Below are 17,226 nucleotides of genomic sequence, written 5' to 3'. Positions count from 1 at the left end.
TATGGTATAAGCTTTCTTATAAACAATCATTTATATTTATACTAGTATAATATTACTCACTTCTCTCTTATCTTCTTTAATCTAATAATTTTATATTTATTAATTACTATTTTACTCGAAAAGTATCACTCCAAGTAACTATATCATTTCAATCACTTACTGTTCTTTTTTTTTCTCTCTTCTTCTTACCATTTGTTATAAAAATTATTTTAATTATTTACTAAACTATTATTTTAATTTTATATTACATTATGTATAATTATTATAGATTACACTAATTTATAATTAAATATTAGAATAAATTGTACCGATATAAGCTCTCTTTTACTAGTATAAAAAATTAGAGTAATTATATTAGTATTGGCCAACAAGGTACATCAAATTTGTGCCACAGAGTTCTTCGAGCAGTCCAATTCGAAGTATTTTCATTAGCTTGGGATAAATTCACAATGTATACGCGTGCAAAAAGTAAAGTATTTTGTTAATACAGTGAGAGCTCGTCAAATAGAAAGATGGTCACAACTTACAACCTTACTATTGTTACCAGACCCTCACCACATTGAAACATTTGAACATTCTAGTTTGGATAATTGCAACAGTAACCTCTTCAGACTTCTATTGTGGTCAGCCCAATAGCTGAATTTGTTCTGCAAAGGCAGCGATTTTGATCTAACTATATGCACAGATGGTAACTTTCCTGTCCAGAGATGGTATGTATCTTTCAGTTTCTTCTCTTGTTCGTCTTTGAGGTTCTTCTGCTCTTTGGAGTAACAGGCTGCGGTGATGGAACTGGAAGCAGCGTACCATCTCGGATATCATCAGCATCTGCCATCTTATCAATTGCCTTCTGTGCCTCAATCCACACAGTGAAATCTCTTATCTGCAGATAACAGGAAAAAAGGTGCAAGAATTAGCCAAATTGTTGTATGTTTATTTAAGAAAGATTCTAGATACCTGTTCTTCCAGATCATTAATCGTTTCGTCCTTCTGTTTCAACGTTGCTCTTTCCCTACAGATAACACACATAAGAACAGGGCAAAATTTTCCTTTTGTCCAAAAAAGAAAACACAAGCACAGATAAGAATTCATATTTGAGGTGATAGAAATTAGAAATAGTTGTTTTGAGGGAAAAAAAAGTGAAAAGCATGACTGAGCAAAGATCCAAATAACCTAATGGGCAAATAACTCTTAATGAAACCATCATTTATAAAGTAAATGACTTCCCCCATTTCTAGGTTATGCCGTTCACAGTGGGACAGTAATTCCGAAGAAAATTTTAACAAATTTATATCAAACCAACACTCGTTAGCTTACTTGTGTATTGCTAATGTCGAATCATAAATCCACCTTTTGGCACGAATCTTAGCAAGCTATAAGCATTTATAATTACAGAGGAAAAAACATACTTCTCCTCAACTTCCTTGAGCTTTTCACGCCAAATATTCTGACTCCTCATAAGATCGTCATTTATCTGAGAAAAAAACAAAAGCATTCTATATGAGGGAAATGTACAAAAACAAATAATCACAAGCAGTGAAGAAACAGTCAATCATCTGCAAGCTCAAAAAAAGGCCTGATCAAACAAACTGAGCTTACTTCTGCAACTTCTTTTTTCTTCTTGGTTACATTTTCAAGCTTAAGCTGGATATCTTGCAGTTTCATGTTAACAGCTTTCTCCACAGCTTCAGAAATGCACTTTACCCTTTTCTCTTTTGCCTCCAGAAGTAGGCCTTCATAATACTGTGAATTAACCAAAAGTTATGCTAAGTTGCTAGAGTATGTAGAATAACAACATTTGCTACTTAGGTTAAATTCAAGTTTCATAACTTTATCATCAAGTTTAGTTCAAATATAAGAATAAGATATAGCAGACAAAGTTACAGATGCTTGCTGAAACAAGGTAAAACACAATAAAATCGAAGAGAACAAAATTATACCTCTCTTTGATTTTCAAGTTGGCTTGCAAGCAGGTGGTTGTACTCATCAAAAATCTATTGCAATATTCACATATAATTAATAAAAGAAACTAAAGAAGTGACACACAGTAAGAAAATGAAACGTGTGTACAAATAATTTCATCAATGGTATCTAAAAGGAAGACTTCGCAAACTCTTACTGCCTCGACTTTGCTGCTCATTAAAGCTCCATTGATTCCAGAGTCATCACAGCACATGCAAGTTACACACTTGTCACCAACAACTCTACATTTTGACCGCAACTTGACTAGCTTGTCATCACTTTTGGATTGATTCAGTCGATGAACATAACTATCACCAACATAGTCCCAGACCCGCTGTGTTTCCAGATCAAGGGAATAGCAATGCTGAGTATCTTTCCAATGTCTAATGGCATGACCTTCTTTATATCTACAATAAAATATTTCATGATGCTTGTTAGAGCAGCTAGTAAATGTCATAAAAATAACAGCAATTAAAAGGACTATAGTATATAGCTATCCATAATTGATCATGTATAAGAGATTAATCAGTATACCTTCCACATCCAACAAAACCACAAATCACACAGATCCAGAGATTTTCAGAAGTATCACAAATTGAGCATGTTGGTTTGTCAGCATGCCTCTGACAGAATAGGCAAACCTGAAATGAGAAATGTAAATACAACCTGTTATAAGTCCTTGAGACTCATGATATGCAACTAAAAAGGTAAACAAGCCATCCATGATAGATTCTGATTAACAGGTCCCAAATTCATATTTTCATACTAAAAGACAGAAGAAACATAACTCATCACCAAAACTGAATCTGATCAGGTATTCTGAAAATGTCTACCCTACCTTCTCTGACTGTGATCACGTCTCATGCAACTCAAAATATCTATTCCATGATAAATCAACAAAACTTTGGATACTTACTCTCTTTATATACAAGTGTTAAAGAGTGTTGGTTGCCTCTTTCTACATCATATTGCTAGCATATATTAAATTATATAATATAAAGAATCAATAAGTATCAGATAATAACTAATGATGAATGCCTTTCCTTCTACTGAAATCACTTCAGTCTAGCAAATTTTGGATGATAATCTTATCACTCCACTTGTCCTTCTACTCATACGCAATATAAAGTATAAGCATTAACTCAGTTCCTTTTCTATAGTTTTTCACACCATACAGTTTTCTGAACAATCTTATAAGGAAAACATAAATGTCCAGATGACTCTTCTTTTCTCAACTTAAACATCCTAAAGTCATGTGAACAGCAAGAATAAGAATTTTTAATAATGATGTGAGACAGCAACGATAACATTAAAATGGAAATTCTCTTGTTTCATACCCATAAACAAATGGTACTCAATAATTCCCAAGGAAGCAATTACCGGGCAAGATGAATTCACCCATTCTGAAACACATGAGCATTGAAATGAATGGTCGCAAGTAGTAGCAAGGATCCCACTGATGTCTTGGTCCAATCTCTCTAAACCATTAAATGTAGAAAAAGAGGAGGAAAATATAAATCAGTTGTACAAGAAATTACTTTGACCCAAAATAGGAGCGAATATGCCAGCCAAATAGATTATCCTGGAATCAATATGATAGCAACGGAACAGATTCTTCAGAAATATGTGGATATTAGACATACTAAATAGACAGGACAAGCAGATAAGATAGTAAGAACTTAAAATAGCAACTTAGATTTGTCTATATTCTGTGGAACAGAAATGTAAATTTCTCATTGCTTTCAGAAATTAGGGTAATATAATCTTGAACTGCCACTGATATTCAGAAAATCGTTTCAGTAAAATTATATAACTCCTAGCTAGCAATTAAAACTGAGGTGAGAAGGTTCACCGATACAAACAGGACATGTGGGCAGCTCGGTGGATCCAGCCGGTGGAGTAGCCGCAATATCTGTAGACCCAGTATACTCCACCGAGGCTAAAAAGAGGACATGACAAACCTCTCCCTGCAATGCCAAACAAGCACATCCACATCAATAGCAAGACGTAGCAAATCAACCCAGACAAGTCACCCTAATACTATAGTTCCAAACCTCAGAAGAAGAGAATCGCCAGCCATTGAGATCAAGATAGAACCCATCGGCACTCTTTTGATCATCGAACTCAACCAGCACACTGTACCTGTCCTCCATCCCATCATTCCTGTAATCCCACCATCAAATTCTCTCCAATTACAACAATTGCCAATCGGATATCGCTATTTCCTATAAAACTTCGAAGTTTAGCAAACTTACCTAACGACGCGGATCTCCGAAGACCTGTCCACATAGGGCCCGCAGAACCGAACGAAATCCTCCGGCGAGAGACAGCTAGGAACAGCGAGGACGAAGAGAAGCGTCCCACGCCCAGGCTGTAAAAACAAGAATAACACCTCAAATCAGAAACATAAGCATTACGAGAACGGAAAAAGAGGAAACCAAGAAGGAGTTATTTTACGGGGAGAAGGGAATCCGGTTGGGGATTGGAGGAAGAAGACGAGGAGGAAGAGGTGGAGGGGGGAGAAGAGTTGCGATAGAGATGGACGATGCCGCGAATGAGTTGGATCGTAGGGTTAGGGTTCCGGGATGCGGCGGCGCTGCTACTTCCAGCGACCTCGAGGGGTTCTCCGGCGGCGCGTTCCACATCGGGGGCGACGTGATGGGTGGCACTGATGTGGCTGCTGCTGCTTCCTTCATCCGGGAGAGGGGAGTCGACGGAGTGGATTCGGAGGCTGAACATTTTCGAGGTGGTTTTTGCAAAATGTCTCATAAACTGATCAACATTCTGCCTATAGCTATGTCCAATATCGGACAATAACTTTTGGATCAAGCTTAGCCCGGCCCAGGAAGTGGGCCCAATACTTAGGCCCTATTTGATGGAGTGAATCCAAAGCCTCGTTGAGGTTTATTTTGTTCTTATGTACATGGCTAGAAAGATATCTATTAGCAAACACCAAAATAAAAAGAATAAAAAAAATCCTAGATTATATATATCTGGCCTCTTGGAAATATATGATATAAAAATTATTATTTTCTAACAACCTAAGCTTTTAGAATAATTATTGAGTTAACATAGTATCATAATAGAGTTTCCGAGTTAGAATCACGTCGAATTTATTTATCATTTAAAAAAAATAAAATCTTCATCTATTTAAATCAAGTCTATTTCTTAAGGTCATTAATAATTTTTAGCACAAAAGTGATAAGGCGTGTTAGAATATAATGTATAAAAACTACTTTTATTAATAGTTTTATTTATTTTCAACTAATTAGAGAGATTAATCAGTTGCGCATTGTTTAGCAAACCTAGGCTCACGATTTCTCTTTTGGCGTTGTTCTAGACACTCAATTTTTTAGATATTTTGTATAGGAACACGCAGAATATCTCCCTTTGCTCCCTTTTTGAGATAATATAATTGTTTTTCTATAATAAAAATATATAATTTAGTTGAGTCAAATATCCTCTAAGATTATACATTTTAATAACTACGCTTCAGAAAAACGGTATAACATTTCATTCAAGAGTTAAAAAGATAATAGTTAATTTAGTAGTTAAATAGGTACTAACTAATATTGGATAACTATATGTTAGTATTACATATTAAAACCAGACTAGTAGGGCACTTTTCTCATAAAAATTTAACAAACTAAAAGTTATTTTAATTAGTATTATGTGTTAGTACTTCATCCATCAACTAAAGGGTATTTGATCAATTGGTGTAAATTATCATCAAATTTCAAAGTAATTTCACTATTCTCCTCTATTTTAATATAAATGTCACATCACATTAAATATAATAATTACACTACTGTACCGATTTAAATGCAAAAAACTTTCTTATGGAAATTTAATAAATTAGTATAACTAAATTAGTTTGGAAGTTATTCTACAATCAAAATCAAAAGCGATAAGTCTTCTCATGAATAGTAGATTGCGGATAGCTCTCCTATGAATTCATTATCCACGCATAGCTTATTATACAACTACTATGAACTGATTATGGGTATAAATAAGTTAGGTGCTTATGTTTAGGCTCTGTTTAAGATAAATTTTGAGCCAAATTATTTATTTATGATTAGCTCTATTTAAATTTATCGGACTCAGGCTCGGCTCGAATTTAATTTGGAATAACAAAGCCTAGCATGAGCAAAGCTAAAGCTGCATGTTTATTTTGACAGTCTGTTGACTAGGCCTTAAAAACAAGAACCACCCTCGTACGTAGCTCTTTTTCTGACATTCTTCTAACTTCAACAGCCCACATTAAAGACCTCTGCCGACCAGCTAAGGTGTTGGACAAAAAGATTCGGCTCTTTGCTCCTTCCACTGCAAGCATACAAGTATAGAACTTGCAGCTAGCAAAGGCATGCACATAACCTACACATGAAGCTTCCATCCAAAGCCTTTCTATTTTACTTGATATATATATATATATACATATATATATATATATATATATTCTAAACAGCACTCATGACACTATCTTAAATGTAGATAAATATGTATCGAATCCGCCTGTACACAAGCAATTAAAATTAAAAAAAGTTCTGCCACAATTTTAAATTTTAAACCCAAGATACGTCTCTGGCTCTAGAATCATACGAACTCTAATTAATATCTGCGTGCATGCATGAATCCTCGCCGACGATGGAATTATAATTGATAATAAGTTGTAAGAATCCACGTACCATGAACCACATAGAACGGTCTCCTGAAGCAAAGCCATGGGACCTCGACAGGTAGCTGTAATGGCTATTTAATATTTCTTCTAAAGTAGAAGCCAATGGCAGTGCCTTTTGTCTCTCTTACCCTTGGAACCAAGTGTTTTAGAATTTATACATAGATTAATGTGATCGTGTACGTCAAGGGAAACACCCACGGGGACAAAGACAAACGCCATGCACGAGGAATTCGCTGTGCCCGAGGGAGTTGTTCCCTTCTACTAGATCTTATATCCTTTTTGTCTTTTAATCATGAAACTTATAGACTCTCTCTCTCTCTCTATATATATATGAGTAGTAACTAATTGGAAGATAATTAGAAATTGTTGGCAGAGGTAAATAGGATGGCATATTTGGGGCTTCGAGATCCTTTACTTTACTATGGGACTCTGACGGCCTTACTAGTGCCATGCTCATGGGATGCATCTCGAGGATAAAATAATCAAATGCTAGCTACTCTTCTTAGGAAAAAAAGAAAAAAAAAAGAAGGATATATTTGAGTCATGTCATGTCGGATTATGACAAGGAGTCAAGATTTAGGAGAACTAGATTGTAGTTGTAGAGGTATTTAATAATAACTATATCATCAAGTTTTTTCTACTTGAGGAAATCACTAGAAAGAATGCAGGATAATACAAAGAAAATGATAAGTAAATTATCGATATTTCGTACTGCGAAAATATATGGTATGATATTGTATTGATGAACAGTGTACATCTCATCTAGACACACGATTACAGATCAGATAATAAAGAAAAAATAACTAGGGCTTAACAAGGTTCCAACCAATGGATGGCCGCTAGATATTATGTCCGACAACTATTTAACCTGAAAAAAAACAACTAGGGCTTAACTTAAGAACGCATCAGAGTTCTAAGCAAATTGATCTATTTAACAAAGATGATTAATTAAATATGGATAATGGGATTTACTATAAATTGATAATAATAATTAGTGGAATGTTAATTTAAGGTAAGTTATTTTAAATTACTTTTAAAAAATATGTTAGGCGTCGGTACGGCTATACTAGCTCTACTTGATTAATAAATGTAAGAATTATGAAATTGACCTACTCAAACCTATAGTGAACGTCAGTAAAATTATTTAACTATAGTGATAGAAATATTGTGCTTATGCTTTTTATTACGTTCCTTATCGAGGTGGACTCCTTACCCTATGAAGATTATCCTATGGCATAGTTACAGCTAGTATTGCAACGTCAAGCAAGTAAAACTTATATAATCTAGGAGTAATGTAAAGAATACAATACCTTAAATCCACATCATACATGTGCATACGCTTTCTTATTGTCAGTAATGCATATTGTGCATGCCAATTTTATTTGATGTTTAGTAAGATTACGTGTATTATGATTTCTATGCATATCTGTTGGGCATGATCATGTATGATAGCATGCAATACATAATAATAAAGTATGTTTCATTATGCTTATTGTGTTGTATAATATCTTGCCATTTGCACACTTGCACGATCATAAAGTGAGTGACTTTTACATCTCAATAGTACATAACACCTCTCCAGCCAAAGTTAGGGGCAAGGGATATTATTATATTTTTATATTATGGCCCACGTTTGAGGTCTGAGTTTGTTGATCACAGACAGTCATTTCGCTGAGCAATAGATAATTTACTTTCAATTGACGAGAGTCAAACCTTTTAGGGTGTTTAAATTAGAAAGTGAATGGTAGAATGACGTAGACCTAGCAGTACCCAATGATGTAGGGTGAGGGAGTCCGTGAGTGGCGACTCATAATTTTCGTGTTGTGGTATAATGATATGGAGCCGAAGGCTCGGATGATAATATCGATGTGCAATACTGACCTATGTGATTGATTTACGATTGAGATCTATAGTTTACGGTGGTAGACAATCAGTCATGTTGTTCGTCGGGTGATAAGCTAGCTATTCTACCGCTAGGATTTATCCTCACTTATGGGTATTATATAGTTAGGTGTGAATACTGATGTGGCCTACGAGCGTAGCTTTATATGAGCATGAGTTACAGACCTAATGGTCTGAAGTGATGCTTATTACGTGGTGAAGTGTTAACTTGGCTTATGGGCGGAGCTCAATATGAGCTTGAGTTTGAGAACTCGATAGTCTAGATTGATGCATGTCGTGTTGTAGATTGCTAATGCATATCCGCATTAGATAAATATGATGAGTAAGTAGTGTGAATGCATTCATTTTGATCATGACATGCATATTCATATTTAACTACTATTACATATTTACTTATACTACTTTTAGACCGTAGAAATGTATACTTGGGGGCTTTATGCTCATCACTTTTGGTGAAAATATTTTTATATCGGTAGATGACTTGGAGCTTGTGAAAAATCTGACGAAAACTAGTTTTAGTTTTTTTTCTTATTATATTTTATTCATGTAAATTAAGTTTGGTGGCTCATAGCCCTTGCATGGGTGTTAAGATTTTTTTTATAGATATGTATTTTTGAACTTATTATGACCTTTGGTGTTATAAGTTTTTTTTTGTTTGTTTTATTTATTAAAATGTGAGTTTTCTCTTATATATTATGTTGAAATATTGACCAATAAGTTACATACAAGAATTCTACCCATGTGAGGGACACGTGTATAGTGGTAGGTGTTATATAAATCATCTAGTCCAAAGTTTCTCACGCATGCATGCCATAATTTTATAAGGTTTTAATGCAACCAGCTAATTAGTTTCTATTAAGACTAATCATAAGTTAAGATAATAGGGATAGTCTTCTCTAATATATATATATAAGTCAGACAAATTACTAACCCTTTTAAAAAACAAATCATAATAAATTCGAATCATACATACATACATATGTGACAGTCCGATGTAGAATACCAATGAAATCAAACTCATAAATCTTGACCACAAGCAGGTGAAGCACAATAATCACTGAGCTAGGGATTGAATCCTGGCCCCACTTGGATATTATTAATTTGCATGAGTTCAGATTCCCTCGGTCTCCGAGCCCAACTAATTAATCCACAAGAAAGTGGAAACATACCCACATGACTCTACGACTGACTGGCTCAGAGAAGGAAATTACTAGAGAAGTAGCAGAGTTACTATCTCCCACACTAATTTGCCTTCCAAAAACACCTTTTAAGTTTTTGTTTTATTATCATTTAAATCATGTCATGAATATTCGTCCTTAATGTTTTGTTTTGTCTGGAGAATACTATGAATTAATTTTCACCCAAACAGTTTTATTATTTTTAAATACTCCTTATTTTGATTTTTAAAGTTCGGTTTTCTCTTATATCTTCTACTTTAACCTCAAAAAATTACTCAAAGGTATTTAAATTAGCTTTACATATATATATATATATAGTTAAACGAACTTGTTTATACAGTAATTGTTCATTAACAAACTAATAACAGGACAATTTTTAGTACAGAAATAAAGGAAGTGGACCATGTCTGGGGGGGCAAAAAAGTAGTGATTTGCCTCCCTAGGATTAAACCATGAACTTTACTTGCTGTTGGTTGTCTCCTAAAAGCCCAACACACTGTTCCCTTTGATACCCCTCTATTCCCTTACTCTCATTCCAATGCTCCTAGGCCTCGGCTACTTGTCTAATATCCATATATACATACACATATATAGCTTTACTTGGCCATCGAATATTTGATACTAATAAAGGAAACAATACTATGGAGTTGGAGCTTGGACTGGCTTTACCCAATAACGACGCCTCGTCCCATTTGTGCAGGAAGAGAGGATCCGACGAGACTCCGGCGAAGACCACATTGCCTCTCTTTGTCAAGAATGTCGAAAGCGACGACGATAATTTCAACAGGTAAGCCGATCAGTAGGAGGAGGAGGTCCTCATGGAGTGGAATACCGCTCGGTTTTACTTTGTTGCTTAGTGTTAACATTTTGAGGATGGATTGATGTGGAATGGCAGTGAGAGCAGCGTCTTGGTGGGGTGGCCGCCGATCAAATTCGCGCGAAAGAGGTGCGAGAAATGGAGCAACAATGGATTCAGGAATGATGTCAATGGAGTGAATTATGTGAAGGTTAACATGAAAGGAGTAGCCATTGGGAGGAAGGTGGACCTCTCTCTTCACCACTCCTATGGAGCACTCTTCAACACACTGGGGCAGATGTTTCCGAACCTTGCGAAGCATCGTGGTAGTTAATTAACCATCAAATTAAAATCACATCACATCACATCTATCTCCTCCCTCTTAAATTACTCATTTGGTCGCTTAATTACTCAGATGGAAAGATGATCAGCATGGACTCTGCTCACCACCACGACCAGTGTGTGGTCACTTACGAAGATGCGGATGGAGATTGGATGATGGTTGGAGATGTGCCATGGGAGTAAGTTAAATTTCCATTAAGATCAATATCAACATCCATGAACGCATAGTCTCGCCTTCTTAGTTCATCTTGTTTAATTTTTTTTTTTTGTTCAATCTTGTTGCAGGGCTTTCATCCGGTCAGTTAAGCGTCTCAAGATTCTTGGCTAAGAAAGAGAAGGAGATCGAGTGCTCTTTTTTCTTCCTCTCTCTTTTTTTTTTTTTTTTTTGTTTGTGGTCAGTACTGTCTGTGTTTTAATAGATTATTAAATGTTTCTTATCTCTTCCTGTTTGAATGTTATCATGTCTATGGCCTAGACTTCAGTGTAAGGTTAATGTTCTCATTGTTGTACTTGTCTTTGCTAGCTTTTCCTGCTGTTGTTATCTTGAAAGTTAGTCATTTAGATGTATAAACAACACTTAATTAGTTATCAGCTTCCAAGAATAAAAGCTCTGCTACTGCTGCTTCTCTTGTCATTTACACCCTCACTAGGAAATGATCACCATCTTGTCAATGTTCAAACCTAGTCATGACTTTTATTGGTACTTGAAATAATTATTTTATCACCTAATATTTGGGGAAGCACATTCTTTGAGATATTCTCATAACTTTATGTAATATTAATCTTCCCCTAGTTTCATGCCTATGATTATTTAGGCAATAATATATATAATTTGTAAGCCATTTTCGCTAATATAAGTTAAATATCTAGATCAATAAACAACAAGAGAGACCACCTCTTGAGCACATGGTTCAATCCATCCCTTGTCGGAATTTTGTTGATGCAGTAGTGGTGGTCGCTATGCTTCATATTTTTGATAAAAAAGAAGAGTTTTGTATCTTTAACACATCAAAAGTTAAATAAAAATGAAATATTTGAATTAGATGGTTGTTCAATATCTGGTTGTGATTCAGTTTTTATTGTATATGAAAAGATTCGTCTATGAATGGACAAGGTCAGGAGATGAATCATGAAGTCAGATTCTTCTTAGATCTATTGGAACTTAATACAACTGATGGAGTGATATAGAAGTTAATTACAAGCAGAGCATCTTTCATAATTAAATTATCATCTACCTGCTCCTTGGTTTGATTAGGTTTTAGCAATAGGGCTTGTTAAGTTACCACTTTAAACTTAAAAGCCCCCTGATAACTTTTAAACTCAAGATTCTTGAAAGTTTTGGTTGTGATATCATCATAATTTTAATAACTTAAGCCATTAAATGATGAATGTATAATATGCCTTAGAATCAACACAATTTACCACATAATAGTGCTAAATCTTTATCAAACTTGATCACCTTTGGAACTCCCATCACCTTTATCATGGGCCCATGATGACAAAGTCAAAATGATAATTTTCTTTGGAGTTGATGGGTTTGTTTGCAACTTTGCATAGTATTCCTTTTTATATTGTTGTGCTCAATGTATAATTAGTCTTCAATGGTCGACATTATTTGACCTTTTGTCACACCTAATCTCATCCTAAGTTTTTTTTATATATATATTCATCTGTATGCTTGGAAACATTTAGAAGATCTAATTATGCAAGGCATATTTTGCCCCACTACAGCCTAGAAAGCTGCATAAGGATGGAGACTAACCCAACTAGTTTTAATTTGGTTCTCCAATTGGTCTTCAACTCTAGGGTTCTTGATGTTCCTTTGGAGCTTATGTAGTCCTTCATATAAGATATAACTAATCAACTCTTGTTCTTTTTCATATAAATTTCATATTTGTAACATTCTCTCTTTAGAGCCATTAATTTTTTTGTACAAAATTAGATAAAATAATATACTTAGCCCCCTCTAATATTTAGTATACTCCACTCTTAAACCTAAATCTAAATATGTTCATACAAAATAATCCTCTTTAACCTAAATCTAAGAGCATTTTTATCTTAACTTAGATTAAAAAGGGAGTGAACAAGAGAGATCTTATAACAAAAATATTGTACAAATGCACTAGTGTAGGTCATTTTCTAGAAAATTGAAATTACTAAACTACCCCTCCCTGAATAATTGTGGGCCAAATAGGAACAGTCTTACAACTAGATTTTCTTTGCCATCTAACTTTCGTCCTATGTAAGCATTAGCGACTTGTCTTCTACTACACCGTCCAATGATTTGGTAGGCGTACCAAAGATTAGAATAATTAAGGAGAGAGATCTACTTTTGGACATTTAGGTGCACCTATCACTTGCATAATAATTTGCAAATCAAATTAATTTTCTTAATCTACCCAACTAAATACTACTATTGCAGACTAATTCTCTGGAAATATTGCATAGGGGCCCAATTATATATATATATATATATATATATATATATATATATATATATATTCCATTGCAGTGGATGACACCCATGAAATTACGTTTTCCATCTTAAGTTTAAAAGGGTAAGATTTACATTTTGAATTATATAAAATTAATAATTTTGTATAATTATTGTGTATGCTGTTAGTTATTGTTAGGTTTCTCAACAACAGACAGTTTCAACGAGTAAATTATAAACTTGTATACTTTGAAGGGTGTAATATGAGAGTATTTGAGTAGAATAGGTCTCCATAGAAATTTACATACTCAGAATTATCTCATTTCCGAACTTAATACTTAATAAAAAAAAATTTATTTAGGAGATGTAGGCTAAACTATGCTAACGAGGTATTGTAGTTAGGTGTGTCTATTATAACAGTAATATAAAGATTTTAGCAGTGTTTTAGCACAGATTTAAGTGCTGACAAGATTAGTGTTTTATATGTTAAATAAAACGTTGAACTTATTTGCTAAGATGCTAGAAATTTTATTTTTTTATTTTTTTGTTAGATAACCGAGGCCTAATCAGTAGTAGTAGTAGTAGTAGTAGTAGTAATAATAATAATAATAATAATAGTAATAATAATAATAATAATAATAATAATAAATTGTAATATTTTCTTAGAAGGAAACTTATTAGAGAAAGAAACCGCGTGACTGAAAAAGAGTGAGTTCCCGCGAGTGATCACAACCCAAAATACAATGATTGAGACAAAAATAAGAAGTAGAAAGCAAAAGGCCGCCACCGAAAGCTGTAAGCTGTTTGGTAAGCCGTTGCTTTTTCTTCTTCAATTTGCGTAATCTCTGTCTCTTTCTAATTTGCTCCGCCATCCTCTCTCTCTCTCTCTCTCTCTCTCGCTCTCCCTTCTTTTCCTTCTGAGATCAACAAGGAGAAGAGAAACCCAAGAAACACGCATCCGGGGAAGACATCTCTATTTGAACTTTGAAGCATCACAAGCTTTCTTCTCAGATGGGTTTCAGCTCCTTCTTTTGCTGCGGAAATTGGTACGTTCTTCTGTTGGGTCTTCGTTATTCTGGGGAAAGAAGCTATCTTGTGGTTGATTTTGGTCAGGGAGATGCGATTGTCGATCTTAGTTTGGGGGTTTTTCTGATTGGTGTTGTGATAAAAATGGTAACTTTGGTTATGTAGGAGTGATCAGGGGAGCAAGAACGCGACCAAGTGGAGGGTTTTCTCGCTAAAGGAGCTGCATTCGGCTACCAATAGCTTCAATTACGACAACAAGCTTGGCGAAGGGGGGTTCGGCAGTGTCTACTGGGGCCAGCTCTGGGATGGCTCTCAGGTATCTTATCAATACTGTTCCATTGTTTCTTATCTCTTAGATTTGTTAAGAATTTCTTGGTGCTTTTGTGTCTCTCTCTTATTTGTAGTTGTCAAATGCTTATCAATTTGTTGTCCAACTAATTAGTGAGTTTGTGGGAAGTAAGAATTGGGCACTATATGACGATTTGTTTTTTCTAGTAGTACTACTTATTCCAAGTAAGCTTACATCTCTTGACCAAGTCGACTTAAAGTGAATAAGGCTTGCCATATTGGACCCTGCTGGATAGGTTCTAGACATAGATATTGGCAAATTGCCTTTACAGCATAGGGCTAACTGGGTAAGACTATAGACAGCTTTCTTCTCTATATCATCGTTGGCAAAAGCTTTGCGGATGTGGGCGCCCTTTTTCAACAATGAAGAACTATAAATGTGGTATCGCTTACCATACTCATAAGTTGGTGATGCCAATCATGGACTATCAGACCGAACCTTGTATGACGATTATATTTTGTTGCAGATATGCACATAATAGATCACAATTAATTGAGGAACTTATTATAATAATGCAACATAATAATGGATAGGTGCACATGTGTCGTCGTTGATTGCAATGAACCATGATAATGAATGATGGATCTTATGAATGCCAGCTCCTATTCTTATAGATCATAATTTTATCAACAAATATATGATTATATCAATTAAAGTAGAACTATGGAGTGTTAAAAAGAGAAAAGTGTTAATCTACATGGAAATTAGTAATCAGCCGTAAAATATTACTGTCATAACAAATCTGAAAGAATGAGCGTGCAATTGTTGACGGTCATTGAATGGGCCACTTCCTACGCTGCCAGTGTGTTGTCCATAATGCTACGACCAGCGATGAAAGCTATTCTTTTGAGCAAATTTTAAAATATTAAGCGATAGAGAGGTTGTTTTCATGATCTTCCTTAGGTTGAACACATAACTAAAATGCCAATCAACTTTCTTCCACCTCTTGGTGTTAGTTAATAAGCCCTTGATCAAGTCAGTTACGAAGGCAATATAACATATTCTAAACTTGGTGCTTTTAGTAATTTTATCAATTACTGGTGCAGTAACTTTTGTTTCCTATTATCAGCAAATTTAATGTCAATGCTCTATCTTGGATATAGATTGCTGTAAAAAGACTGAAAGTTTGGAGCAACAAGGCTGAACTAGAATTTGCCATTGAGGTTGAGATTTTGGGAAGAGTAAGGCATAAGAACCTTCTGAGTCTTCGTGGATACTGTGCTGAGGGGCAGGAACGCCTCATAGTGTATGACTACATGCCCAATCTGAGCTTGCTCTCTCATCTTCATGGCACGCACTCTGCAGAATGCCTTCTTGACTGGGGCAGGAGAATGTCTATTGCTATAGGATCAGCTGAGGGGATTGCGTAAGTAATAAACTCATATATGCTATTGGCATTACTTGATACTATTATAGCACCACTTGTGTAATAACTCATATATGCTATTGGTATTACTTGATACTATTATAGCATCACTTGTGTAATATAATTGCTTTTATTGTTCTGCAGTTACCTTCACCACACTACGCCTCATATAATCCATCGGGACATAAAAGCAAGTAATGTATTGCTAGACTCAGATTTTCAGGCGCGGGTCGCTGATTTTGGATTTGCAAAGCTTATTCCTGACGGTGCTACACATGTTACAACAAAGGTAAAAGGCACTCTAGGATATCTCGCACCAGAATATGCCATGTTTGGGAAAGCCTCTGAGAGTTGCGATGTCTATAGCTTTGGAATTCTCCTTCTAGAGCTTGCCAGTGGAAAAAGACCCATAGAAATATCGAATCCAACACAAAAGGTAGCGATCAACGATTGGGCTCTTCCTTTGGCAAGAGAGATAAGGTTCAATGAAATAGCTGACCCGAAGCTAAATGGTAATTACATCGAGGCAGAATTGAAGAGGTTAGTGCTTGTTGGACTAATTTGTGCACAGAGCAAGCCTGAAAAGAGACCATCAATGATTGACGTAGTGGGCTTGCTCAAAGGAGAGTCCAAGGAAAAGATATCAAATCTAGAAAATGATGAGATGTTTAGGGCAGAACCAGTTGTAAATTCTCCGGAAACAGCAGCTCCTCCAGATGAGAGTTCAGAGAATATAACAGACTCTGCGGTTGATGCTAAACAGAGAAATGATTCATCGATTGAAGCAGCAATTCCTGTTAGTTAGTTTGACTGTATATATGAGAAAGTAAATTGTACACCTACAGGTCATCTGAGTCAAATTTATCATGAAGTGCTTGCAAATAGCTGTTTGGTTTGAATTGAAACAAGGAAAAAAAAAGGGTGGGTTGATTACAAAAACTTAGTTATTGCACAGGAATTGAGGAACATTATTGTTGTAATTATCTAGCATGAAGGGTGCCTTCTTGCCGGATGAATGTTCTGTATTGCTTGTAAACTTTGTGATTCCCAGCGAATGGGTATGGTATCTTGTACAAGGATTGAAGAGATGATTCTGTTGTAGTTAGTAGATTTGCTGCTTGTACTCCTTTTTCTTTTTTTCTTCTTATAGGTATATAACAATCCCGTAATATAACCCCCAGGAAATTGCCCAAAGG

At 35.2% G+C, this 17,226-nt stretch overlaps 3 protein-coding genes across 3 annotated transcripts; 2 read left to right on the top strand and 1 right to left on the bottom strand.

The window, feature by feature from the left end:
* Window positions 1-396: 396 nt before the first annotated feature.
* Window positions 397-4,732, bottom strand: LOC140780657 (BRAP2 RING ZnF UBP domain-containing protein 1). Its single transcript, XM_073126350.1, has 12 exons — window positions 4,417-4,732; window positions 4,215-4,330; window positions 4,014-4,122; window positions 3,812-3,926; window positions 3,340-3,437; window positions 2,494-2,600; window positions 2,117-2,366; window positions 1,938-1,991; window positions 1,597-1,740; window positions 1,407-1,471; window positions 955-1,009; window positions 397-880 (listed from the first exon to the last, which is right to left on the bottom strand). The coding sequence occupies exons 1-12, from the start codon at window positions 4,726-4,728 to the stop codon at window positions 722-724; spliced, it is 1,584 nt and encodes a 527-aa protein (XP_072982451.1). The 5' UTR covers window positions 4,729-4,732; the 3' UTR covers window positions 397-721.
* A 5,593-nt stretch (window positions 4,733-10,325) lies between these two features.
* Window positions 10,326-11,489, top strand: LOC140797159 (auxin-responsive protein IAA9-like). The gene is made up of 4 exons (XM_073150437.1): window positions 10,326-10,504; window positions 10,613-10,839; window positions 10,929-11,034; window positions 11,141-11,489. Exons 1-4 carry the CDS (start codon window positions 10,359-10,361, stop codon window positions 11,181-11,183), a joined length of 522 nt encoding a protein of 173 aa, XP_073006538.1. The 5' UTR covers window positions 10,326-10,358; the 3' UTR covers window positions 11,184-11,489.
* A 2,510-nt stretch (window positions 11,490-13,999) lies between these two features.
* Window positions 14,000-17,153, top strand: LOC140780487 (PTI1-like tyrosine-protein kinase At3g15890). Its single transcript, XM_073126079.1, has 4 exons — window positions 14,000-14,335; window positions 14,481-14,631; window positions 15,768-16,030; window positions 16,175-17,153. The coding sequence occupies exons 1-4, from the start codon at window positions 14,301-14,303 to the stop codon at window positions 16,833-16,835; spliced, it is 1,110 nt and encodes a 369-aa protein (XP_072982180.1). The 5' UTR covers window positions 14,000-14,300; the 3' UTR covers window positions 16,836-17,153.
* Window positions 17,154-17,226: the final 73 nt, after the last annotated feature.

The sequence above is a fragment of the Typha latifolia genome, chromosome 1 (genome assembly GCF_019914945.1).
Source record: "Typha latifolia isolate L0001 chromosome 1, TyphaL0001v2, whole genome shotgun sequence".
Lineage (NCBI taxonomy): Eukaryota > Viridiplantae > Streptophyta > Magnoliopsida > Poales > Typhaceae > Typha > Typha latifolia.
Note: the sequence above shows the minus strand (reverse complement) of the source record. Positions and strands in the feature narration are given on the sequence as shown.